General features: G+C 39.6%; 2 protein-coding genes across 4 annotated transcripts; both read right to left on the bottom strand.

The window, feature by feature from the left end:
* Positions 1–4,402: 4,402 nt before the first annotated feature.
* On the bottom strand, positions 4,403–8,062 carry LOC308392873 (carbohydrate sulfotransferase 6-like). 2 transcript variants are annotated; one of them, XM_080876162.1, is made up of 2 exons: positions 7,924–8,062; positions 4,403–6,515 (listed from the first exon to the last, which is right to left on the bottom strand). In XM_080876162.1, the coding sequence occupies exon 2, from the start codon at positions 6,429–6,431 to the stop codon at positions 5,193–5,195; it is 1,239 nt and encodes a 412-aa protein (XP_080732288.1). In that variant the 5' UTR covers positions 6,432–6,515; positions 7,924–8,062; the 3' UTR covers positions 4,403–5,192. The 2 variants fall into 2 exon arrangements, with proteins under 2 accessions (XP_080732288.1, XP_080732289.1); XM_080876163.1 differs by lacking the exon at positions 7,924–8,062 and adding an exon at positions 7,275–7,911.
* A 3,607-nt stretch (positions 8,063–11,669) lies between these two features.
* On the bottom strand, positions 11,670–24,623 carry chst6 (carbohydrate sulfotransferase 6). 2 transcript variants are annotated; one of them, XM_080875141.1, is made up of 3 exons: positions 24,407–24,623; positions 17,770–17,870; positions 11,670–15,230 (listed from the first exon to the last, which is right to left on the bottom strand). In XM_080875141.1, exon 3 carries the CDS (start codon positions 15,149–15,151, stop codon positions 13,955–13,957), a length of 1,197 nt encoding a protein of 398 aa, XP_080731267.1. In that variant the 5' UTR covers positions 15,152–15,230; positions 17,770–17,870; positions 24,407–24,623; the 3' UTR covers positions 11,670–13,954. The 2 variants fall into 2 exon arrangements, with proteins under 2 accessions (XP_080731267.1, XP_080731266.1); XM_080875140.1 differs by lacking the exon at positions 17,770–17,870 and having other exon boundaries at positions 11,671–15,230; positions 24,407–24,621.
* Positions 24,624–24,843: the final 220 nt, after the last annotated feature.

Here is a 24,843-nt window from a genome sequence, read left to right as displayed (position 1 = left end):
TGTCTTTCAGAAACACAATGAGCAAATTCAGACCTGTCTTCATTCTGGTATGATCTAGTGATTGGGGGGCCTTTCCTGCAGTCTGGGTGAAAGATGGGCTGATCCTATATACAGTATCCAGTATCGGTCCGATCCTGACCTAAATTACTGGATCAGATATCGGCGAGAAATAAAAAATCAATTAAATATCACAAAAGCGCCTCACAGAACGTCCGACATGGCGTAACCCAGCTAGTGACCTTAGCACGTCGGAGCAGCAGCTGTTGCGTGCGAGACCTGTCGGCGGACTGGAGTTGCTTCACAATGAAGGCATCTGGAGCCTTGCACAGGAAAAACGTTTCTCCCACAGAAAACGCTACATCCAGATGAACAGAATCAACTTTCAGAGATTTACTTACCTGGATGATAGAGCATGCATCAAGATGACCATACAATGGTTAGACTCACGTCTTGAAACTTGAAATGTCTGAAAATACAGCCGTTGATAAATCCATGTTAGTGTGTTAGATTAATGCCTGAATGTTGCAATGCGCCATTTAAAAAAAGAACAGATTTACACACATGGCACATTAACATAGTTACTGGGAAGGCTCATGATCTCATGCAGCAATTTCCTAATGTTGTAAACCTGCTCAACATTTGGCAATAAAACCCATTCTGATTCTGATTCTGATTCTAAATAATGTCTTGTGTTGTTCTTCTGCACAGGGGCGCTACCAAGTTTGCTGACCACCCCAGTGGCCCCCTCCTTGACAAGACAGTCCTAGGTTGGCAAAAATGTTAATAAACGCGAGCACAAAAGAGAGGAAGGCACCCTAGTTGAAACATAAGCTTGTTATTTGTTCCTGCATTAAAGCATATTCTTAGCAGATCATCCAGCGACTGTGGTGTTGCAAGAATTTGCCCCACTTCATAAATCTTTTTTTTTTACCCTTGTGTTTCTTCTTCCTTTCTTTCTGTGTTTCTATTTTTCTCTTCTTACCCCCCTAATTCCAACGTGAACCGTAAAACCTTAGCCCTAGACCATGAGTAAAATTAAAGCTCTAAATCTTACAACATTTTTTACTCAAATCTTAAACTGGTGTGAATAAAATACCCAATAAATTATGCATATGCTATATTAAGGGAACATCAGTAAACTGCTCAAACAGAAAAAATGGGTAAAAGAAAAGACAGAAAGGAAATCCCTTGCATGGTATTTCCAAGTTTGTTTGTTTAGTTTTTTTTTGCTGTGTGTTAGGAAAGATTATTTCTGTTGCATTTACAGTCCAATGAGTATTAAAAAAGTAGTTTTATTGTATTCCAAAACTAAACAACTATTCCAGGTTCTTCCTTAGTTTCACTGAATATCGAGCTAACAAAGATGAGGAAGGATGACAAGATGATACTTATTAGTGACTCAGCCAGTGGATGGTACTACAGTGCAAATTATCCTTTGATGAGAAAAGCTGCTTATCACCCCCTTAAAATGTGAAGTCAACAAGGTTCCTAACAATAGACTAAAATACACAGGAGTACCTGTCATTATTTATTGCTGCCAATAGTCAGGAACAGTTTCTGACTGATTCATCTTACAAAGTGAAATAGAAACAAAAAGCTCAGATATAGAATCACAGACACGTGTTTCAAGTCTTTCACACAGTATAGAAAGATATTTTACTGCAGTGGAAAAACCTTCCCAGATAACTAATAATAGCACACATTACTCTACAGTAAACCTCATTCTCTCACAGTGAGTCGCTGTACTGACTGACATTTATTCTATACTAATAACTGCCTTGTGTTCAGTTGTTTCACTCTTCAGTATGGGAAGCATCATGCCCAAGGGCAGCCAGCAAACAAACCGCCAACGTTCTAATCAGTAGATAACATGCGCTATGTCCTGAGCTACAGCGCTTCAGCCACCCCTGATAATAGAAACATATTTATTCAATCCAAACCTTCTTTGTTTTGTCTTGAGTGATACTTTGTATCATTACTTTTGAGACTCTGAGAATGTAGGTTAAAAGTTGCTGAAATTCAGAATCAGTTAATGCAATACTTTTGTTAAACACCTTTATCTGAAAGTCTGTGTTTCAATCACAAGTGGATTCTTTAGTTTAAAATCCATAGTGATGGCGTACAGAAGTAAAATTACAATAATTATGTCACTGTCTAAACACTTGTGCATGTAACTGTATCCTACATATGTTAGAAACACCCACTTTGGACAACTTACTACAGATATACATAGATTTTACAGTATATGACAAGTACTGGCTTTCTAAGACAAGCATGCATATTCCTGTAACTCCATTAAATTTGTTTTTCTTTTTTCACGGTAAGGATTAATAGATGAGCCATATTTTGCTGTAGTGTGTGATACATATGAGGAAACATGACAAGTGACGCCAAAAGCAGCAAACCTGTCTACAGCAAAGTCTGTCATGATAAAGTGGCAAGTAGCGTTACTACTCCCTCTTGTGCTGACAAGTTGCAATAACACCAAAAACATGAAATGGCTCTAACACACCGGCCCCTAATTGTTCTTTGGCAGAGCACATAACAATTTCACATTTCACAAAAATAACAGAGCCATTACTTCAATAATTACAAAGGCATCAAATACTTAACGAAGAAAGAACGAAACCTTTTGCAAATTAATCATCGTAATTTGTATTGACTTCAAAAAGGTGGCGAATTTTGGTCAAGAGCCTTTCAACGATCCTTGTCTTAGTTTTTTAGACCCCAGATTAAACGAGTCCTCCTTTGTCAGGATACACCTCAAGCACTTTTCAAAGGAATGTGGGGACAACGTGGTGCTTTGGGATGAACTACGCAACATCGTCTCCAGATGAAAGGCTTTTTCTTTCTTTGTTCCATTCTTGCCTTTCTTGCAACAATGGCAAATATTCTCAAGTCCATCTTTTCCAGAAGAGATGGCCCAATTATTGAATTTGTTTCCATCTTCTTAGATATTGCTCAATCCTTTTGAAAACTCCTGGTGGGAGAACTGGTTTTCCTTTCAGTAAAAGAATGATTTGGCGTAAGTGGGATATTTGTTGCGATCATCAATTAATGTAATGGGACGGTCATTCAAAATGTTTTCGCGCAATATAGTGCGTAGCCCTTTGTCGTCGTTGCATTGTCTCACTCACAGCATGACTATTTTCTTCAACCCATTTAATTAGAGCAGGTAGGCATCCATGTCAGTCAAGTCGAGCAGCCACCTCTACTTTTTCTGGTATACCGAAAAAGTAAATTGGGTGGTTGTTACATTAAAAAAGTCTAACTTGTAATTTGAACGCAATAATTTCGTGTTTCTATGAACGTAATTAAATCATGAAGGATCTGTACGAAATTCAACAACTTAATTTGTTCTTGTTGAGATGACATGATACAGTCTAGTAAGAGTGGTTAGTTGCTGAACTCATAAAATTCACAAGATCGAACGAGATCTCAAACTGCAGGAAAATCACTGGAGTTAAAAGAGGCAGACAACTACACACACACCACGTGCATGCTATTGCTATTTATTGTGGATTAACCTGTCAAGGACAAAAACAAAAAAAAAATCTGCATCAAATACAGGAAATCATAGCTTTCTTGTGTTTCCTAGATTGTTGGCATGGTGGTTAGTGCTGTTGCTTCACAGTAAGAAGGTCCTGGGTTCAAATCTACATTCTGGCTAGTTTGCAGTGGTTTCTCTCTGGGTATTCTGGTTTCCTCCCACAATTAAAAGTCATGCAGTTATTAGGGTTAACTGGTGATTCTAAATTACCTGTGAATGTAAGTGCAAATGGTTGTTTGTTTCTATGTGATAGACTGGTGAGCTATCCAGGGTGTACCCTGCCTTGTAACCTATGGCTTCAGGGTTATTTCCCAGCCCCCCTGCAACCAGGATAAAGATAGAAGGATAGTTGTTGAAGACCCATTCAATTTTTATGGTAACCAGGATCTACACTTTGTTGAACATTATGTAATATGAAGACAACATGTAGTATTTAAGTGACCAAGTAGTATTGGGGTAAAAGTTATTGAATACTGTTGAAATAAAATGACAAAATTGTGAAGGATTAAAATATTCCAAGAGCTCAACTTACTTCATCTAAACATGTTTCAATCGCGTTTTATGAACACAAAATGCACAGGTTTATTGAATATGAAAAAGTTGTGTTGATTTAACTCAGTTGTTTAAGTTTCTGCCAAAGCAAAACATTTGTGTGCAACCAATGTCCACTATTGAATCAAGGCAATCCAACATGGCCTTTTTTTCAGTGTACTGTGAGCTTCATGAACTACCTGTCCATTTAAGTCTCTCTGAAATGGAGAGTGCTGTGATCTTATGTGTGTGTATTTAAAACCTCAACTCTGCTGATACAAAAGAGACCCAAACCAGTGCAAAAGAGATTCAAAACCAGTGTTTTAATGAGTAGAATAAGCCATTTAAAGTTTCCATTGATTGAATAAACCTCAAATTTGAGTGCTTATCATGTAAAATATTGCAAAATATAGCAAATTTCCAAAAATGTACAAGTGAAGATATTGTTTTATTCAGAACACTCAGTCATTTAGGAAAACCAAAACTCTCACAAAGTTGTGACTGAAGTCCATCTTTAGTGTAAGTGTTTGGCAATTTTTCATGTGCTCAAAAAAATCACTATCAACATTTTCCCAGATATCACCCTAAACACAATTAATAGTAGTTAATTTACCCACTTTCTCTTACTCTGAAGAGATAAATCAACATGATTTAACATTTGCTACTCATTCAAGTCATTTCAACGTCAAGCCTAAATGTACCATCACAGATTAAATGTTCTATGATGTTTATATGTGATGTTATTCTGTCTGTGCAGACAGCAAGAGATATTTGATTTTCATTAATTTCTCAGAGTTGGTTGCTGTATTAAAAGATGTATAACTGTGAACTTGACTCATTTGTTTTCAGACTGATATCAGATGAGCAACATTTATGGCAGGTTGGTTGGTGTACTTTACAATCTCTTTTTGCAGCAATGAATAAATAAATAACTATAAGTTTTGTCTACTTATAGAGACACTTCAGGAAAAGTCATGTGATCGTGGCACGCAAACACTAAATGTACATTAACAGAATACTGTGCTGCCTTTTCACATTTCAGTCTTCTTACAGTGTCCGTGCTTTAAAAATGGACATTATGACAGTGTTCTCTGTTTTTAATAGTCGTACCCTAATGTAGTTTTTTGTGCGGTCCATCTGTCAGAAAGTCTTTGTCATTCTTGTTGTAACTGTTGTCCATGTGCTGTGTTTTATCAGGTGACCAGCTGAGCTGTTCTTGTGGTACCAGCAGATCTACGTAGAGATTCTTCTGCTCTATTTCACTGTTTACCATCGTGTACCCGAGATAAGACATGGCCTCTTCACACACTTCCTGTACTCGTTTGACCGTGTTGTGTGGCAGCATGGTGCGCCAAGCCTGAGAGATGTCAGTGGCGCTTCGCGATGTGATGTCAAAAGCCTCTTTAATGGAGCCTTTGCCTTTTCCGTGGGTCACCTGGTAGATCCATGTGGCCAGCTGTGTGGTCATCTCCAGACCTACAAACTGATACAAGGATTTGATCTCCTTGACTGGGTTGCGCGTCACATCCTCGTAGCGAACCAGTTTGTAGCGGCCTTTTAGAAACGGAGGAGGCTTCAGGACCGCCCTCTTATTGATACGCAAGTGGCTTCGACAGATATCCTGCATGACCTGATACTGTACCTCTGCTTCATTGATGGGTTTCTGCTCCAAGACGATCGCGTTATCACTCGCTAAGTATTCAGCTACCTTTTCCTTAGACCGCATCACTCCCCGTGGGTCTCGGACCAGGTGGATGATGCGGAGATTTAAGTTTGGGTCCAGCAATAGTGGGTAGAGGGATTCTAGCTCAAAGATGCGCACTTCCTTGTACACCACATGAGAGTAAAAGCCACACACCTGCTCTACAATCTTCAGGTCCCGAGGTTTACAATTCTGTTGGCAGTGTGTCTTGTTGCTGAGCTGATTACGTGGCATGAGAGGACAGACCGGGGGTGAGCACAGAGCTCGACTGTGACTCCACATAAACAACTCTTTCTGGTTCTCTGGAAGGTAGGACTCCATCACTGAGAAGTCACACTGGAACAGGCTCCGTAAGAGATCCCTCAAGGCCATTCGAAGTGCCCGTGCACCATTTTGCCTCAGCTGGGTCCACACATGCCAGCCAGGCTCCATAAGATAGAAGACAGACGGGTGCTGACTGAATACCTGGCCCAGGAAGGATGAGCCTGATCTCCATGATGACAACAATAGAACGTGGACTTTGTCATTGGAGGGTTGTGGGTCATAGAGGCTGAGCTGCATGTACCAGCCGCTGACCAGCAACAATGCTGCCCCACATAGGATCACTTGGAACTTCATGGTGTTGTGGTTCACTCTGTAGTGCAACATTATGGCTGTGAGCTGCTGTCCAGTCAGTGGTGCTTTGTGCGAATTCTTCTCTCTTCAATCTTGTCTTAAGCTGTGTCTCTTTTGCTGCATAAAAAATACACAAATAATATTAATTATTTTTTATAAAATACCAATTTGTTTGCAAATCCTGTCTTTGCTGGAAAACCTGGCATGCCACTGGTTGTGAACCACCTTCTTAAACATTTTAAATCACATGATACAATTTTGTATATGGTGGAGAAACTAAACCGAAACGGCAAACATTAACCAGTGATACTTTTTGTAAGGGTCATTTCATCAGCACAGAATTTTAGCTTAAAAAATCTTGCATACTCCTTCTGTTTCCCTTGTTTGTCTCTCACTCTGTGTGTGTGTGTGTGTGTGTGTGTGTGTGTGTGTGTGTGTGTGTGTGTGTGTGTGTGTGTGTGTGTGTGTGTGTGCGGTTTTACCACAAAGGTCTGCTACCCAGTACCCAGTTGGAATTAAAGTTTATCTTTGATGGAGTGATGCATCCAAATGTGAAATTTCTGATTGAAATAGTTGTCAATATGCATGGAGGAAGTTGAGAAAGGTACAGCAGTGAGTACAACAGCCATACAGTTCTGTCATACAGTCTGATCACGAAAACGTAAATACCCACATCAAGGCTTACTGCAGTAAGAACCAAGGTCAGGTTAACTATTAATTTAACAATATCTAGTGCATCTGCAGCAGTCGTGATAGCATGACACAGTGGGACACTGATTCTTAGAGCGCGTAAGTCTGTCGAAATCAGAGTTTGGGAAATATCCATCATACGTGTGTGCAGCTACAAAGAAGTCATTCATCAGGTTTTGCAGTTACCGTTAAAGCATGAGCTCACATCGAAATTGCAAAACAACTGGAAAGACTGTCCAAGTTTGTGGTACGTCACCAAACAAGAGCATGTAGCAGAACAAGCTGCGTGTCACTGTAAGAGAGGATTTGACAGGTTTTTCATTGTTTTTGCAACCCGCACACACTTAAACACTCAACACCCCTGACTTTCTGAAGCTTCCCATTATACCGGTTATACTTTCTGTAACAACATTTAATGTGCTGTCTTTTATCAAGAGGGATGATTGGTGGAAGACAATGCATGTTTTGATAATCACTTAATTATTTCAGCTATTTTACAAGCAGATATGCTGACTTATCAACATCTGCTTTTCTTTGTTTGATATGACAAAGGTCTAGGTAGTCTAGGTATCATTCTGCAAAAGACCAAATAATTAAAATAATAAAAAATAATAATTATAGGCAGTTTGGCGATTATTAGAAATACTTATCTGCAACCACAGTGCTGTTATCCTCCAATGATTTCAAAGGGCAGCAAAGTTGATTCTCAGAATCAGAGAGTCATCTGAGTCAATTAATATTTTAAGTGACTTGGCATTGTTAAGCTCGTTTTCTGAAAGATAGGGTTAGGGTTAGGGGTTAGGGTTTATCCAGTATTCTGGGCTGTAGAATCTACCGTAGCATCGCAGAACAGAGCGTGTCCACAGTCCTTTGAGTATCCCAGGGGAGCTCTCCTCTCCTTCTCCGCTTCCTCTGTCAAATGCTGCTGCTCGGATAATTATTTTCTTTAGTCCCCGGGCGTGTAAAAAGCGGAGATTTTGGGCGGAGTCTTGCATGCACAGAGTTGACGGTGTGGCAGGGGACTGCCACAGCCGATGCTATCGTCACCTTCCGGCATAACAGGTCAGCTGGGGGATGTTCGAAAGCTGGAACAGAACTGTTAAAAAGCCGTAATTTACATTTACCCAACTGCCGACATCGTTTAAGACATTTGCTCTTTATGTGTTAATTATCTTGTGGTTCTGTCTGTGTTTTATATCTTCTGGTGTGCCAAAATATGATCATCTGCCAAACAGTAATTTCGGATGTTCCCAAAAAGCGATTGCCCGTACCTGTAAAATACTTATTTGTTGAATTATAATATATGAAAAGTGTCTAATGCCTCACTCACGAATGGTATCAATTCATCTTGAGCTACAAACAACATTCTGGCTGCATCAGTTTTTAACACAGCAACTTTTATATATGCTCAAGAGTTAAAAAGATATTTTAACTGGCCTAAAGGGCTGGATTGATTAAATTGTAGGTACAATATCATAAAGATAGCCTACAAGTCATAAAGATAAAGAACAGGTAATGTCTTTAATTTATATATAACCTTGTGAATCCTGTTCGTTATTTAACAATATGAGTAAGACATCACACACACACACACACACACACACACACACACACACACACACACACACACACACGCAAAACAAGACATTGGACATGCAAACGTAGCAGCCACGATAACACAAAAAAACAAATATATATATATATATATATATATATATATATATATATATATATATATATATATATATATATATATATATATATATATATATATATATATATATATATTTTCCTCCCCCCCCATTTCTTTGTACTTTCACGTCCATTCCGAGAATTCTGGCAATTTCCCTTAAGGAACTCGGTGACATTTGTGAGTTCTTATAAGCGATGATTAATATTTTCTCCGAGGTCTGCAGCAGATCTTATGAACTAGACCAGCAAAAATGCCACTTACTGCCGTTGGGGGTGAGTGGATGAAAACAGGACAAAGACACGGTGAAAGAGAGGCAGAGGTGAATAACCAATGATTAAATGCGTAAAGAGAGGCGTAAAAACACGCAGCGAGTGAAAAAGGTGAGTGAAGAAACAATGCGTCATGTGCAGCTACAAAGAAGTCATTCATCAGGTTTTGCAGTTACCGTTAAAGCATGAGCTCACATCGAAATTGCAAAACAACTGGAAAGACTGTCCAAGTTTGTGGTACGTCACCAAACAAGAGCATGTAGCAGAACAAGCTGCGTGTCACTGTAAGAGAGGATTTGACAGGTTTTTCATTGTTTTTGCAACCCGCACACACTTAAACACTCAACACCCCTGACTTTCTGAAGCTTCCCATTATACCGGTTATACTTTCTGTAACAACATTTAATGTGCTGTCTTTTATCAAGAGGGATGATTGGTGGAAGACAATGCATGTTTTGATAATCACTTAATTATTTCAGCTATTTTACAAGCAGATATGCTGACTTATCAACATCTGCTTTTCTTTGTCTGATATGACAAAGGTCTAGGTAGTCTAGGTATCATTCTGCAAAAGACCAAATAATTAAAATAATAAAAAATAATAATTATAGGCAGTTTGGCGATTATTAGAAATACTTATCTGCAACCACAGTGCTGTTATCCTCCAATGATTTCAAAGGGCAGCAAAGTTGATTCTCAGAATCAGAGAGTCATCTGAGTCAATTAATATTTTAAGTGACTTGGCATTGTTAAGCTCGTTTTCTGAAAGATTATGTCATAATTGTCCTGAAATTTGCTGTCCAAAGTCCAAAATTTCTGCTGGTGTCTGTTTGTGGTGAGCATCAGATCAAAGTTAAGAATTATAAATTGTAATTATAATTAGCTTCTAGTGCACTTTCAGGCCCGTGAGACTCATTTAGACTCTCGGACACTAAGCCATGGCTCTTTGTGAAGTGCACACATTTCTGCATATCTGCCATTCAAAGACACTTTTTATAGAGTTTATTTTATGTAATATTCAATACTGAACTGTATGTGGGAGCCGAATCTTCAGCCCTGCTGAGAATCCATGTGGGACTTTACTTCCATGGGCATATCATGCAGGCCAGTTACATGCAAATACCAAAGGGTCATTTATAGCTGACATATGAAATTATCTTGCAGACCAGTTATATATAACAGAATAGTAACTGCTCAGCTGGGGTTCCAAGCAATTCAAGCAGGTACTAAAATATGACATCATACCCAGAGTGCGTGCCACCAATTGGCTGGTCAGTGGTATCACTCAGTGGGTTATTCACAAAAATCAAAGCTGCTATTTCTGAAATCCAGCAACGAGGAAAATGGCTACAAAAACAATGCTCTGTTCATCCAGTCTCACAAAAAACCACAGACTGAGCAACAGTTACATCGTTGCCTCGACATCCACCTTTGTTGTAGCATTCATGTCACATACTAATTATGTCACAGGACCCTCGTCAGCATTGCTATGACGAAGACCACACACATTAGGTAGCACTCGATTGTAATGGAAAACAAATGGATCCGAGTCAAGTCGTGGTGGGTCAATCCAAGTAGGTACTAATGGAAAAGGAGCTTAATGGTATTGCGGGCCAGAAGTTTGACGCCCCTGGTACGGATGCTTGATGTAAGATTTCAGGCTATAGGACAATGAAAACTGTTTTGTAAGGACATTGTGTTATCAAGTTGTGAAATGAAAGTGTGAAGTGTTGCCCTGATGGTAGGGTATGGAAACAAATTTCAAAATCCATTCAATACTTCGTGGACAGCATCAGCAGGATCAACGAAGCTGGAACCATTCTTTTGCCAGAATCTGGAGGTTTGAGTCGATGAGCGCCACTGAATGATGGACAATCGATTGCACTCGCTCCACTCCACAGTACCGAGGTAGCAGAGCTCCTTCTTCCTCAGACTTAAACCCTGCTGCCATAGAATGTTTCAGAACACTTCAGGAAACCATTCTCTGTGAGACTGTATGCAACTCCACTTTCTTTAGCAGGTACGTACATCCGTCACCATGCCAGAATATACTTGTTACACCTGTTTCCAGGCAAAGTGTTAAAAACCCAAAAAGACACCCACCAGTGACAGGGGACCTTTTGCTGACTCCTGTCAGTTGTTCTCGTGTTAAACCAGATTCCTATGTGAACAACAATATGGTGAAATGTACATTTATTCAACTAGCATTCTCACATTCTCTTGCACAATCTTGCAAAATCAAATACTCTCAGATCCATATGTTTTTCAAGGGTCTTCTGAGCCGCTTTCAGGCCTTTTTTGCATAGTGAAATCTTCTACAATGATTGAACATGAATATCTCAAAGACTGTCAAAGATAACCTGCCATGGTTACTAGAATCAACAAGTGAATGAAAATGGCATTTTATTTACAATAAATGCCATTTTCTTGTTGAAAAGTATTCTATATCCTTAATTTTGTATTGTAATGAAATATTAAATAAATAAGAAAGTTATTTTAATTATTTGTGCTCAAATATGCAACTTTCCAGGACAGCTTGAAATTGTTTTTAATATTTTAAACAGCCATTTCACATTTTCTACCATGAACGTAAAACAGAGACAGTCGAACAGCAAATGTTCTGAACGTTGGCTGTTTTGAAACAGAGTAACCCATGTGTAAATTTTTGCATCTCACAGTAAATGTTAGGCCCTGACAGTGTCCGGCTGTGACCTTTTATTTTAACTATGTTGTTTATGTATTGTGAACGGTACTATTTTTATTCTTTACTCTTCTGAGAACATGCTTCCTAGTACAGGGCTCTATGGTCACATGATTAGTGGTGGTATTCTCCAACGCATGTTCAGTTTCACGTCAAAATATGCCTCTAATTTTTCCACTACTCTTTGCTCTGCTTTGAGCTTGCTGGACCGCCCATCCCTTCAAACTGGAGAGCACTAGTTTCCTTTTGAGATCTTGAGTCTGTGTATTTAAGATTTTATCTTTGCTTATGGAAAAGAGACCCAAACCAGTGCAAAAGAGATTCTAACCAGTGTTTTAATGAGTAGAATAACCCATTTAAAGTTCCCATTGATGAAATAAACCTTAAATCAGAGTACATATCATCTCAAATAAACAATATTTTGTTATGTATTTTACTCCATGATGTAAAACACTTCTGTACTTCATAGCAAGTTTCCAAAAATGTACAAGTGAAGATATTGTTTCAATCAGAACACTAAGTCATATATGAAACACAAAACTCACACCAAGTTATAGCTGAAGTCCATCTTTAAAAAAAAAAAACCATGACAATTTTTTATGCATTAAAAAAAATTAATGTACATTTTTTACTACAAAGCACCCTAAACACGATTAACAGTAGTTCATTTATCCTTTTTCTCTTACTGTAAAGATATAAATCAACGTGATTTAACATTTGCTACTCATTAAAAGACATTTCAGTGTAATCAAGTATTAATCAATAAAACAGACAGATCCCGTAAACAAATGTAAATAATGACACTGAGCACTTTTATCCAGTTTAAGTAAACATGTTAATTCCACTCCTTCATGAATGTATACCTTCATAGCTACAATACACTGTGGAAGTGAGGAGTTTCAAGTGGGAGCAAAAAAAATAATGTTTAAATTCTCAGGCACTTAAATGGAGCCAGGATGCAAAATAACGCTGTTAGTTCTGAGCTGAGAGCAGGTCTGAGAAGGAACAGATAATCTATCCCATGCTGTGAGACTTTTGTCAGTTACATCAATATATTTTGATGTGTCAGACATTCATTTGCAGAGTAACAGGAGACTGACTCCATCTTAAAGCAACATTTATGGCAGGTTTTAGTAACAGCGTTGGCGTGCTTGACTCATTTTGGAGCAAAAAAACCATGATTTTTTGTCAATACCTGTTTTTTTATACTGCAGGGTGTCTGGTGATTTCCGCCCATTACTTTTTACTGCGGGATGAATTAAGCTTGAGTCCAGTTAGTGAGTTTCCTGGCTGTACCGTATTAATAACATGCACATTGCTAAGAGAGGGTAGGTGCGTTTCATTGTGCTAATGCATTTTCTCACGGCTCTCTGCAGCTTCTTAACTTTTCTCACACTATCAGCATGAGAAAAGTATGTGAGGTGCCAAATGAGTAGCCCTTCAGTTCTAAGTGCTGTTAGTGCGTTAACACATCAGGTGCTGGTGATACTTGGAGGCTGGTCAGTATTTATGCATCGTGTTGCACCATTAAAGACTTTGCATAGGAAACATTTGTATTTATTTGTTCTATGCGTCTTGGTTGTCCTTGAGGTGCACATAAGGGATTTGAAGAGCAAGAGTAGCCACTAGAAAGCATCAAATAGCATCATCATCATCATGAATCAAGCCTTCAGGAGACAATGGTTTGATGCATATGCTTAAAACAATGTGGCATGCAACGGCCAATGGCCGGCTCTGTGTGTTTAATGTGGCACATCATAAATCAGGATTTTGGTTATGTTACATCGTTTTGTCATAAATTGTTTTGTCAGTGAGTCTGTGGACTGTTTTTGTGTGTGGTCTGTGCCTTTAAGAGACTATACATGTCCCTTGTCTGATTGGGTGAGCTGTTTTGGGCTGGCTTCAAAATGGCATCTGCTGATTGGCCCCCACTGTCAACTGGCCACTTCAAAAACTGTGTCTCCATACATCCCCTGACAGCAGCTGACACCAGACCTAGTTTTGATTAGTTTGATTTCTTGCTTTTGACCTTGGTTTACCCCAGAGTTAATGGTTTCAGTTTTGGTATTATTGGTGTCCCCACTTCGGCCTCCAAACCAGGAGAACCAGGGCAGGGTGGTACCGTTATCCGGTCCTTTGAGTAGTCCATTCTTTAAAAAGTCTGTTTTTATTCCTGTTTTAACAAGTCTTTGTCATTCCAGTTCTAATTGTTGTTAGGGTGCTGTGTTTTATCAGGCAACCAGCTGAACTGATAGGGTTCCCGTGGCACCAGGAGATCTATGTCAAGCCTCTTCTGTTCCTTTTCACTGTTCACCGTCCTGTACCCGAGCAACGACATGGCCCCTTTACACACTTCCTGGATTCGTCTGACCTTGTTGTATGGCAGCATGGTGCGCCAAGCCTGGGAGACGTTGGTAGCGCTCCTCGACGTGATCTTGAAGGCCTCTTTAATAGAGCCTTTGCCTTTTCCGTGGGTCACCTTGTAGATCCATGTGGCCAGCTCTGTGGTCATCTCCAGACCTACAAACTGATACATGGCATTGATCTCCTCGAGTGGATTGCGTGCCATGTCCTCGTAGCGAACCAATTTGTAGCGGCCTTTTAGAAACGGAGGGGGCTTCAGGACCGCCCTCTCGTTGATACGCACATGGCTGCGACAAATCTCCTGCATGACCTGATACTGTACCTCTGCTTCCTTAATGCGTTTCTGTTCCAAGACGATTGCGTTATCACTCATAAAGGCCTTGGCTGACTCTTCCCTAGACCGCACAACTGCCCGTGGGTCTCGGACCAGGTGGATGATGCGGAGATTTAAGTTCGAGTCCTGCAAAAGTGGATAAAGTGATTCCAGTTCAAAGAGCCGCACATCTTTGTACACCACGTGAGAGTAAGAGTCACACGCCTGCTCTACCCCCTGCAATCCCTCAGCACCACATTTCTCTAGGCACAGAGTCTGGTTGCTGAACTGATTACGTGGCGTAAGAGAACAGATTGGTGGCGAGCACAGAGCTCGACTGTGACTCCACATAAACAAAGACGACACATTGGGGTACTCTGGAAGGTAGGACTCCATCACTGAGAAGTCACACTGGAACACGCTCCGTAAGAGATCCCTCACTGCCATTCGAAGCACCCTTGCACCGTTTTTCTGCAGTTTGGTCCACACATGCCAGCCAGGCTCCATAAGATAGAAGACAGACGGGTGCTGACTGAATACCTGGCCCAGGAAGGATGAGCCTGATCTCCACGATGACAGCAGCAGAACATGGACTTTGGCGTTGGAGGGTTGTGGGTCACAGGGGCTGAGTTGGGTGTACCAGCTAAAGAACAGCACTACTCCTGCCCCCTGTAAAATCACCAGAAACATCATGGTGCTGCAGTTCACTCTGTAGCGCGGCATCGTGGCTGTGAGCTGCTGTCAGACAGTCGTCCTTTGTTTGAATCCTCTCTTTGGTCCTGTGTTGAGGTGTTTATCTTTGCTGCATGAAAAAGCAAGACAGACAGAGAGAGAGAAATTCATATTCAAGATTTGACAATCATGTTTATGCAGCACTCAAAATCTCTTGCAAATTATTATCAAGCATGTGTCAAGAAGAGAGAGCCCATACGCTCTTATAAATTAGCTGACTTTGGGACATTAATAGTGACACAACATTGATTAAGAAAATATGACTTTTGTTATCAGTTTTTTTATCTGATGAAAAGCTCAAATAATAAATAAATTAGATTAATTTTACTTAGAGACTAGTTATACTTGCTCCAGTAAATGAGGCCTTGTGCAGCTTTAAATGCTAAAAAAAATTACATGTATAGTGGAAGTATTTTAAACTGTTTTAATTTTGATGATTATGGCTCATGAAAATCAGAAATCTGTTATCTCAAAGTGTTAGCATATTTAATTCAAAGTTTGCATATGAATGGCGTGTATTTCTCAGTCTATTTTAGCACTAAAACCACAATCATGGGGACAACTGCCGATGCAACAGTTACCCAAATGATCATCGACATCCTGTACAAAGATTTTTGTATTTCATTTCAGGCTCATAGCGCCTAGGTACAGGAGTCCAGGTTTTTGAATGGTTTGAGATACTATGTCCTCTATGTTGGTGGTGGTGGTTGGTCTGCTGTGTTTCATCGAGTCCAAAGCCAACACAGCATTTCCCAGGAGATGTGTGAACACTTCATGCTTATATCTCCTGACAAGCTTTATGGACATGGTGCTTCCCTTTTCCAACATGACATAGCACCTGCCCACAGCTCAAAAACATCATTACTGTGTGTGACTGGCCTGACCTGGCACCCCAGCAGTGCAACAATGTGATCGCCTCCCTGCCACACCACACGTGCTGAAATTCTTGGCAAATAAGTCCCAACCAAGTAATGAGTTTGTAAATATGGTTTAAGTAAATTTTAAATACTTTTATCATGTGTCTGACAAAACATAATCTGAGATACTGAAATGATGATTTAATGAGCTTTAAGCCCATAATCCCTGAGTAAAGAAACATTTTACATAGATGAAGAACCTAACAATAAACTAGTGCAGAGTGAACTCAGGTCAAAGAAGTGGAGCAATATCCTTTAAGAGCACTACTTAGAAATCCATTGCGTTCTTATTCTATTACAGTTTTGTTTTCATCTAAAGTCTCACCTTAGACATTTTATAGAGATGTCTGCAAAGATTATGGCTAATGTCAGTGCGTCAAATTACAAGCTGAGCAAGTTTCAACAATTTAAAAGGATTCAAATGACACTCAGCCAGTCAGACTAAGTCACTAGCTTATATCTGTTATAGCCCATATAATGTTTATATCTAACTTTGTAAATAATGTGTTGCTAATATTATTAAGTGTACTGACAGCTAATAAACCAAAGATAGGTTCATTTGATAGATACACTCCTCACACTTGGAACACATCATGCACTGACTGTACCTGACAAAGTCACGTGCTACACACAGCACAGTCAGACCTTCCGGCACAATCTCAGCAAAAACTGTGAAAAGGTATTTGAATCATTCATTACCTTTTCAGGTTTATTTTTACCCATTCATGTTCGCACCTTCATTTTCAGTGCAGATAAAACAGATAAGCAGATAAGATTGCAAAACGCTCTTGCAAATTTTTCCTGTTGTACTTCTGTGTCTGTAATTAGCTCAGTGCATTTTTACCTCATTCTTTCTACACATACGCACGAGTATACATCCATCGTCACAGTCTATTTTAAGTGACTCAGTTTCCATTACAAAATCACATAAATTCCAAAGAACCACCTCCCATTCTGCTTGCTTTTTATTATTATTATTTATTTATGATGTGTTCTACAATATTTGTCAATTTAACCAATTTTGCAGGGCAATCTTCATATACAAGATTAATTTTCATATATGAGAGACCTGACAGAATATGGAAATGACTTTTGTGCTTTTTCCTGCCTATCTTGAAATCTTTGAAGCATTTCCACTGGACTAAACATGTTAAAAACAAAGACTGTGCTGAGAATTCAGTGACATTTACAAGCAAAGCTGTCATCCAGAGAACAAGTTAGAAGCATGATTGCATCTTAATTGGTGGATTTTGAGACATTTGTTGGACTTTGTGTCCCTCGCTGCTGCAGGAGAACTTCATGCTGGTTTGGAATGCAGAGAGAGCTCGGGTTAGTGCAGAGAGAAAACTGCAAACACTGGCACGGCTTCACTGAATGATTTTTCCTGCATCATGCCACTGTAGCAAGCGGCCTTTATGTAGCTGTTCAGTGTACATTTTTAAGGATTGAAGAAGAAAAAAGTTCATTTACATTAAATGTGTTTTCATAGAAAATAAAGGGTCCAGTTTTATTGTTACTTCATTGCATATGAGATGGTTTTAGTAAAGTTATAACTTTTGGCTACTTTTAAATGCGACACTTTCTATTGATACTTTTTAGATACTTTTAAACCAACCCTATACAAAACTCTGATCTCTCCCCTAATGTTCCAATGTCACGCAACATGCTAACATGTGAGGCGTGTCACCTCACCGGCGGCTTATGACAGGAATGCTGTCACCTGATGACAGTTGAAAATACTGGCAGCATTCTTCTTTCGCCGAGTGCAGGAAGAAGGAAGAAGAGCAAGATCCCTGATGATAAAGCAAATCATGGTAGTATGTCATAAGATGTCTGAACAGGCTGGGACACGAGCTAATCAACTTTTGACCCTCGAGATAGTGAAACAGTGATAGTGAAATCCTAGTGTGGCAATAACTACCTAGTTAGTTGGTAACTGATGTGAACCACCCTTCTTAAACATTTTGAATCACATGGGCTGATTTTGAACATGGTGAAAAAATCAGACCTAAACATCACACATTAATAATAATAATAATAATAATAATGGATTGGATTTAGCGCTTTTCAAGGCACCCAAAGCGCTTTACAATGCCACTATTCATTCAGTCTCACACATTAACCACTGAAACTTTACACAGGTATTAATCACGCCACTGTATTCCTGCTCTCTCTGTTTCTCTGGGTCGTCTGACTGTTGGGAATTTCCCTCTGTATCAATGTAGAGTCATTACCTTACATACAAATTGCCTCGAGGTGATTGTTGCTGGGATTTGGTGATATATTTAAAAAATCTATTTCATTTATTGAAACTATCAGGTGTTAGGGCATTTAGCCACCTGCTACTCACAGATAGAAGGGCCTGAGTTTGACTCGTGTATCTGGGGCCTTTCTGTGTGGAGTTTGCATATTTTCTCAATGTTTGTGTGAGTCTTCTCTGGGTACTCTGGCTTCCTCACACAGTCCAAAGTTCGTGGGAATTAGTATTTAATTATTTAATTATTAATTAGTGATTCCAAATTTCCCATAGGTATGAATTGCTGTGTGTCTCTCTGTGTCAGCCCTCTTTCAGATTCCAGGGTATGCCCTACCTCTCAACCCTATGACAGCTGGGATAGGCTCCAGCCCCCCCTGGTGCATGAAAGTATCAGTCAAAGATTCAATCCTCAAATATTTTCAGACAAGCACTTATTCATCCACCGAAAAACACACGCTAAGCTCGACATTTAGCTAATAACAGAAGATGAAACCTGAGAAAGTTACAGTCTTGTTAGCTGCTGATCCTTTCCCTATAAGAACCCCTTACCTGTTGAGTAACCTTCCTCTTAAACTTTCAGATAAATGCAGAAAAAAAATCTTAAAATTAACAACTTGTGACAACTGGCAAAAGAAATCTTTCAAACCATATTTACTCACTTGTACTGAAAGGCAGGATTTTATTGTATTATTTTCTAACTGAGCTATCACTAAATACTAAAATATCTGGATGAATGTCTTGCTTAAACTGTAATGCGCGTCCACATACTTGCATGTGGGCGCAGATCTGATGTAGAGGCAATAATGCCAGGTAATGTCAAGTTTCAGATCACTTTGTACTCTCTTAAATTTCAACAGGCTGCTCAGCTGAAAAAGTGGAAACTTTCCCCGAGGTGATGCTGCACAATTTAGCATTGTAAGACTGAAGTGCTGAATCGTCAAAAAAACGAAAATCCCGATTGGCTTTCAAAGATGCTGTTAAATGATATTTAACTGCTGAAAACAGCAAGCACTGTGCACTCAGACATAAGGTGACATGGATCCATCACATGCAAAACTGCCTGAGGCTGTAATCTGCCCTTTAATTTGAAATGCTAACATGAGCCTGCAGTGTCACAGACACAGTGGATAAACAGGGACAAGCCTGCAGAATGCCGCCCAAGATCAACATCATTTCTGTTAGAAATATAAAGAACATTTATACTGGAGATGAATTTCTCAACCCACAATTAAAGGAGCGATGGCAATCTGTCTTAAGTTTGGGATCACAGAAACTAAAGCGGGACAAACCACATATGAAGCTACAAGTGTGTTGGTGGAGCAGATCAGGTGTGATGGCGCAGTGGGGAAAAAAGATTATTCTCAAAATTGTCAAATTCTTTTGTACTGTGACTTCAGTAGAACTGTTTTGTTTGTAGGGAGACGAATCAGCTGACCAGGGCACTAGTCAAATGAAGTTTATAAATATGATTCCATACAAGAGGATGATAAATGACACTGGCATTTTGCTGCTGGGATTCTTTCACCTGTGCTTTGACAAATTTCATTTACTGATTTTAAATCTGTTTTCGTCTTGCAAGTTCCCGTTTTTTTAGTTATGTTCCAAGTATTGGACAGCTGGACTGGACAGAAACAGCGACTCATTATAAAATTAAAGAAAGTAAGTGTGCTCTGCAGAAAAGTAAGCCCAAAATTAATGAAGGTCTTTTTGTTGGTTCTAAAATCTGTGAACTGATACTTGACGATGAGTTTGAATGGAAACCGGAGCCAAGTGAATCAGTAGCCTGGGAAGCATTAGTGCAGGTTGTCCAAAATTTACTTTGGAATCACAGAGCAGAGAATTTTGCTAAAATCACATCAGCTAACGAGTGCAAAATGTCACTGAAGATGCACTTTTGTTCACCCAAACCTGGGCAAAGTCAATGATGAGCGTGGAAAAAGATAAAAGATCAAATAAAATGTTGGAAAACTGATACCGGGGACAGTGTAATCTGAGCTTGATGGTTGACTGCTTCTGGTTCTTTGTAAAAGACATGCATGCTCAGTACAAGTGCTAAAGTAAGTGGCTAAAACATTTTTGAGCAGACATTTTTTTGACAGTCTCAAATGTATGCTCAACTGTGAGGTTCAACCATGTGCACCTCACAGTTGAGCAAAAGTTCAGCACAGTTCATTACTGTAAACGTTGCCACAGTTCCCTAGCACTAACTAATCCCAGCAGCCTGCACACGCAGCCTTTAAATTGATCTGAATGCAGTGCCCTGATCAGGCTGCATGAAGAACATACTTGACATTAGGTATTACCCCGCCTCTTAGATTTAATTACTCATGAAGGTGCTGACATGTTAAGACTTTCTCTCCTGTTTATGTCTTGAACAGATTAGACAGCACACTGAACAATGGAGAAGTAAACAAAAGGTAAATGCTTTTAATACCCCAATCTTCATCTGGATTTATATAATTTATGACTGTGTGATATTATACACACGCACCTTGTGTAAACATGGATCTGCAGCGTCTTGTGTGCAGACATTGTGCGACGCCTTGCGTGGTGAGTCCAAGTGCAGGAGACACTTTGCTGTCTTTGTGAGGAGAACAGTGCTGGCAAGCAGCACCGTGAACTACAGCGCTGCAACACCGAAGAGATCCAGATATTCGTCTGCTAAGAAGCATACATTATTGCACCTGCATGGCGAGCTGCGCCAGCTGCAACCTTTCCTTGTGATTATCATTTCTGACAAAGCGGCTACTCGAAAACACTCGCTGCTCGTCCTGCTCAGCTTTGTGTGCATGAAAGAACACAGGCTCTCAGGGTTGTTTCGGGGTGTCTTGCAGCTGCTTGATCAGTGGATAAATAAACCACAGAGTCAGCCAAACCTCAACAATCCACTTAAATTAAATCACTCGCTTTGTTCATGAAGTCTGCCTGAAGGTGGCCATTCTTTAATTGTACTTTCTGATGTTTGTAGTTGGTAATGGAATGCATATAAGAGCTGCAGAGTGCTCTTTAGACCACTCTGTATCTTGTAAGTGTACAGATCCAACTCTAAAAAGCTTCTTAAACATATGACAAAAGATTTGAGCCGATATGTGTATAAACAAAATCAATGAGCCTTTCAAGCTGGCCTATCACATACTCTGTAGTCTTTGTGAACCTGAACCGTACTTGTTTCTGAAAAGTAAAAATAAACATTTGCTCAGTTTTTGACGTAGTTGTTCACACTTTGGCCAAACAAGCAAAAGATCCCTAGTTTGTTGAAGGAGAGTTTGTGGGTGCTCTTGGCCCATCAGCCAATCGTGGAAAAGAGTAAACTTCTTAAGTGCAAACAGCTAAAATGAAGCCAAATGTTAAAAACCGTGAAAAGTGCCCGTTGTCCCTGTCTGTGCTTTCAAAAATGTATATTTGGATATTTTATGGGGGTTTTCTCCTATGAAACTCTGCGTTCACCTTCTATGGATGCACAATCTGATACTGGACACAGGTTCAGTCCTATTCAGTTCATTGTTGCTCTGCATTTATAACTCTACATAGCAGAAGCGTTGCTCCTGTTACCAGCAGCACAGCTAATATAGCATGGAGGAAGCTGGCAGCATAGGTTCAACAGTCGGGAGGTATTCCAAGCATACTGCATCAACAGCTTTACATATTTGAAGTGGTTTTTACTGCTTATCAAACTGTTGCCAAGTGGGGTGACTCAACTGAAAATCTCCAACAACAGTGCTTTCTTTGTTGGTTTCTCTCTCGCTCTGTTTACTTTAACACATGTTGGGAGGCTTTTACTATACTCACTGTAACATAAAGTGTTGATAATCTTGGTTAATATTAAAATAATCTCTCATTTCACCTGCCTCCTATTACACCAGTCTCCTTCCCCTGCTCTGACAGCAGGGTGCAGTAAAGACCTGGTCGTTTTCTTCTGTAAGCAGACCTGAAACAAACATTGACACTGAAAACATGATTCATGTGTGTTTTCTTTCCACCTCTTCTTTCTTTTTGCATTTACATTTATCAGCTGTTATAAATGCTGATATTCAGCAAATCACCAGCCACCAATTTTTTGCAAGCTATTAAATTTCAAGACTTGGTGGCGTTTAAAACAGCGCAAATAAGATAGAAAAGAAAGAAATAAAGTGTTTGCAAAAGAGGGAAATGGAATTTTAAAATACAAAGTGTTAGAACAACTTTTAAAAATGTCTATCTCAATAGCAGGAGTTAAATTATGGAACAGTCTAACAGAAGAAATTAAAGAAAGTAACAACATAAACCAGTTTAAAGTGAAATATAAAAAACTGATTTTTAACAAATATAAGAATGAAGAAAACGGGGTAAACCCAGGGCGGTAATGTTGTTCGTAATAGTGTTTTAGTTTGTTTGTCTCATCATTTGTGAATCTGCAAACGTTGCCACTCAGTCCTTATTTATATGAAAGTAACTATACTGTGGTGGGGCTTGTTTATTTGTTTTGTTTGTTTGTTTGTTTGTTTGTTTGTTTTGATTTACTTTTGCTTCATATGTTGTTTGTTTAATTTAAGGCTAAAACAAAATGAAATCAATGAGAGGTAAAATTTGAGGCGGTAGGGACTAATAAGTGTATACTTCTGCCTACTCCGTTTCAAACAAAAGAATGGAATGATATTTTGTAATGATTGTGAATTCACGTTTGAAATAAAAATGAAATGAACTGAACTAAATCATAAATAAATCAGCTCATAAAATTTGTTTATTTTCTGTAAATGTTCCTTAAGCATGTGCTTATATAGAAACAGTCTCTCAGCTATCCTCCGTCAGAAACACCTTTGACATTATGACTCATATTTCTTCTCATAACCTGAAACACTCATAGACACATCCAGTATTTCCTCTGATGTCACAGTCCCTTGATGTGTTTCTCAAAAATTAAATTGTAGTTTCCTTTAGAGTACGAACAACGTAATAACAAAGCCAGTGTTCTTGGTTTGCTTTGTTCTTGGCCGTTACTGATTCCCCCTTTCGTGTTATCAATACTGCTTTGTCTTTTATCTCCACTCCCTTTGAATATTTAACCAGTTTAACACTAATACGAAAGCACACATAAGTAATGGTCAGTGGTACCCATGCACCAGTCAGCTGGGATGCATCTTTTTTTTTTCAGACATTATTTGGTAACTTTATATTTTTGCTGTGGATTTCTACACTGTCACTATCACAAAGTGCTCTTAATCCACTTACTATTATTATTGTTATCTCTTCCATTGAATAGCGATTTGTGTGTTTGCAGATCAGCTGAAGTAATCTTATCAACTACCCACTGGAAACGCTATAGAGGAAAGCCCACATTTAAGGATGATTGACACGGGCACTTGAGCAGAGCAGGCTTCCTCATATTACCTCTATAAGTTTACAGTTAGTTCAAACACTCAGCCTCAGGAGTACCCATCACCATTCTTTCTTTTATATATATATAAACATTATGTCAAATTCTGTTTCAAAATTGGGGGGAAGAGAAAAATTTTAAATGAAAGGCAGTGTGACAAATTTAATAGCTTTACACCTGATGTTTTTGAAAAAAAAAATAGCTATATATTCATCTGTACGACAGATAGAGTCTCACATTTTAGACTGCTGCTCAGCGTGTGGCCCGTATAATGTCTGTCTGTGAAGCACAAACGTGACATGAATATTGGCAGCTTTTAATTACTTCATTCATTCACTGCCTTCAAATGAACCCCGTGGAATCTGGTAAATATTGTACAGAATAAAAACGGCCGAAGAGGCTTGTAGCTGGCACTTGTAATCACATTACAGAAGACTGTGTAACGGCACAGACCAAACTAACTCTGAGGGGATAAACGGGGGGTAATGGAGTCCCCTGCGCCTACCTGGGTGGTCACGGATTCTGATCTTTGGAGTTTCGTTACATTGTTGCGTTGCTCGGTCTTAAAGACGAATTTATTGACATGGTTGTAAAAGAATCGCCAAGATGGGCAGAAAAGAGGGTCGTAACCGTAGAGAAGCGAGCGGGTTGTAGTTTATTCGTCTTTTTTTTTTTTTTTTTACCTCTTATTCCACCAAAGAGAAAGAAAAAAGTCTCACCTTTTATTTTGTTGTCGGTCGCGCTGTCTGACAACGGAGCCGGTCCACAGCCCTCTGAACTCTCCCCTCCTCCGCCGCCCTCGGTCACCAGCTGCTCGGAGAACTTTCTTGTAGTGGCCGTGCACAAGGCGAAGTTTTGAGACGTGGCCGGTGGCAGTGCAGGGCTGACGGGCTGGCAGAGGGCTGGGCGGGGGCTGCTGGTCACAGAGATAGGAGAGTGGTGGAAGGTGGGTGGGTGCGTGGATGGGTGTAACGGAACAGTTATAAAGGCGACATTTACGGCGCATCGATGGCAGACATCCTTCCCAACATTTATTCGTGTGTGTGGTGCAGTAGGCTACAGATGTTAACTGCCCTGTGGTCCAGTCCCAGTGTTTTATCTCCGTTACCAGCTGCAATGCAGCCACTACCTTTATAACTCTGTGTTTATTGTACTT

This window comes from Rhamphochromis sp. 'chilingali' (assembly GCF_963969265.1).
Source record: "Rhamphochromis sp. 'chilingali' genome assembly, chromosome: 2".
NCBI classification, from domain to species: Eukaryota; Metazoa; Chordata; class Actinopteri; order Cichliformes; family Cichlidae; genus Rhamphochromis; species Rhamphochromis sp. 'chilingali'.
The sequence above is the reverse complement of the archived record's forward strand: the minus strand, read 5'-3'. Positions and strand labels throughout refer to the sequence as shown.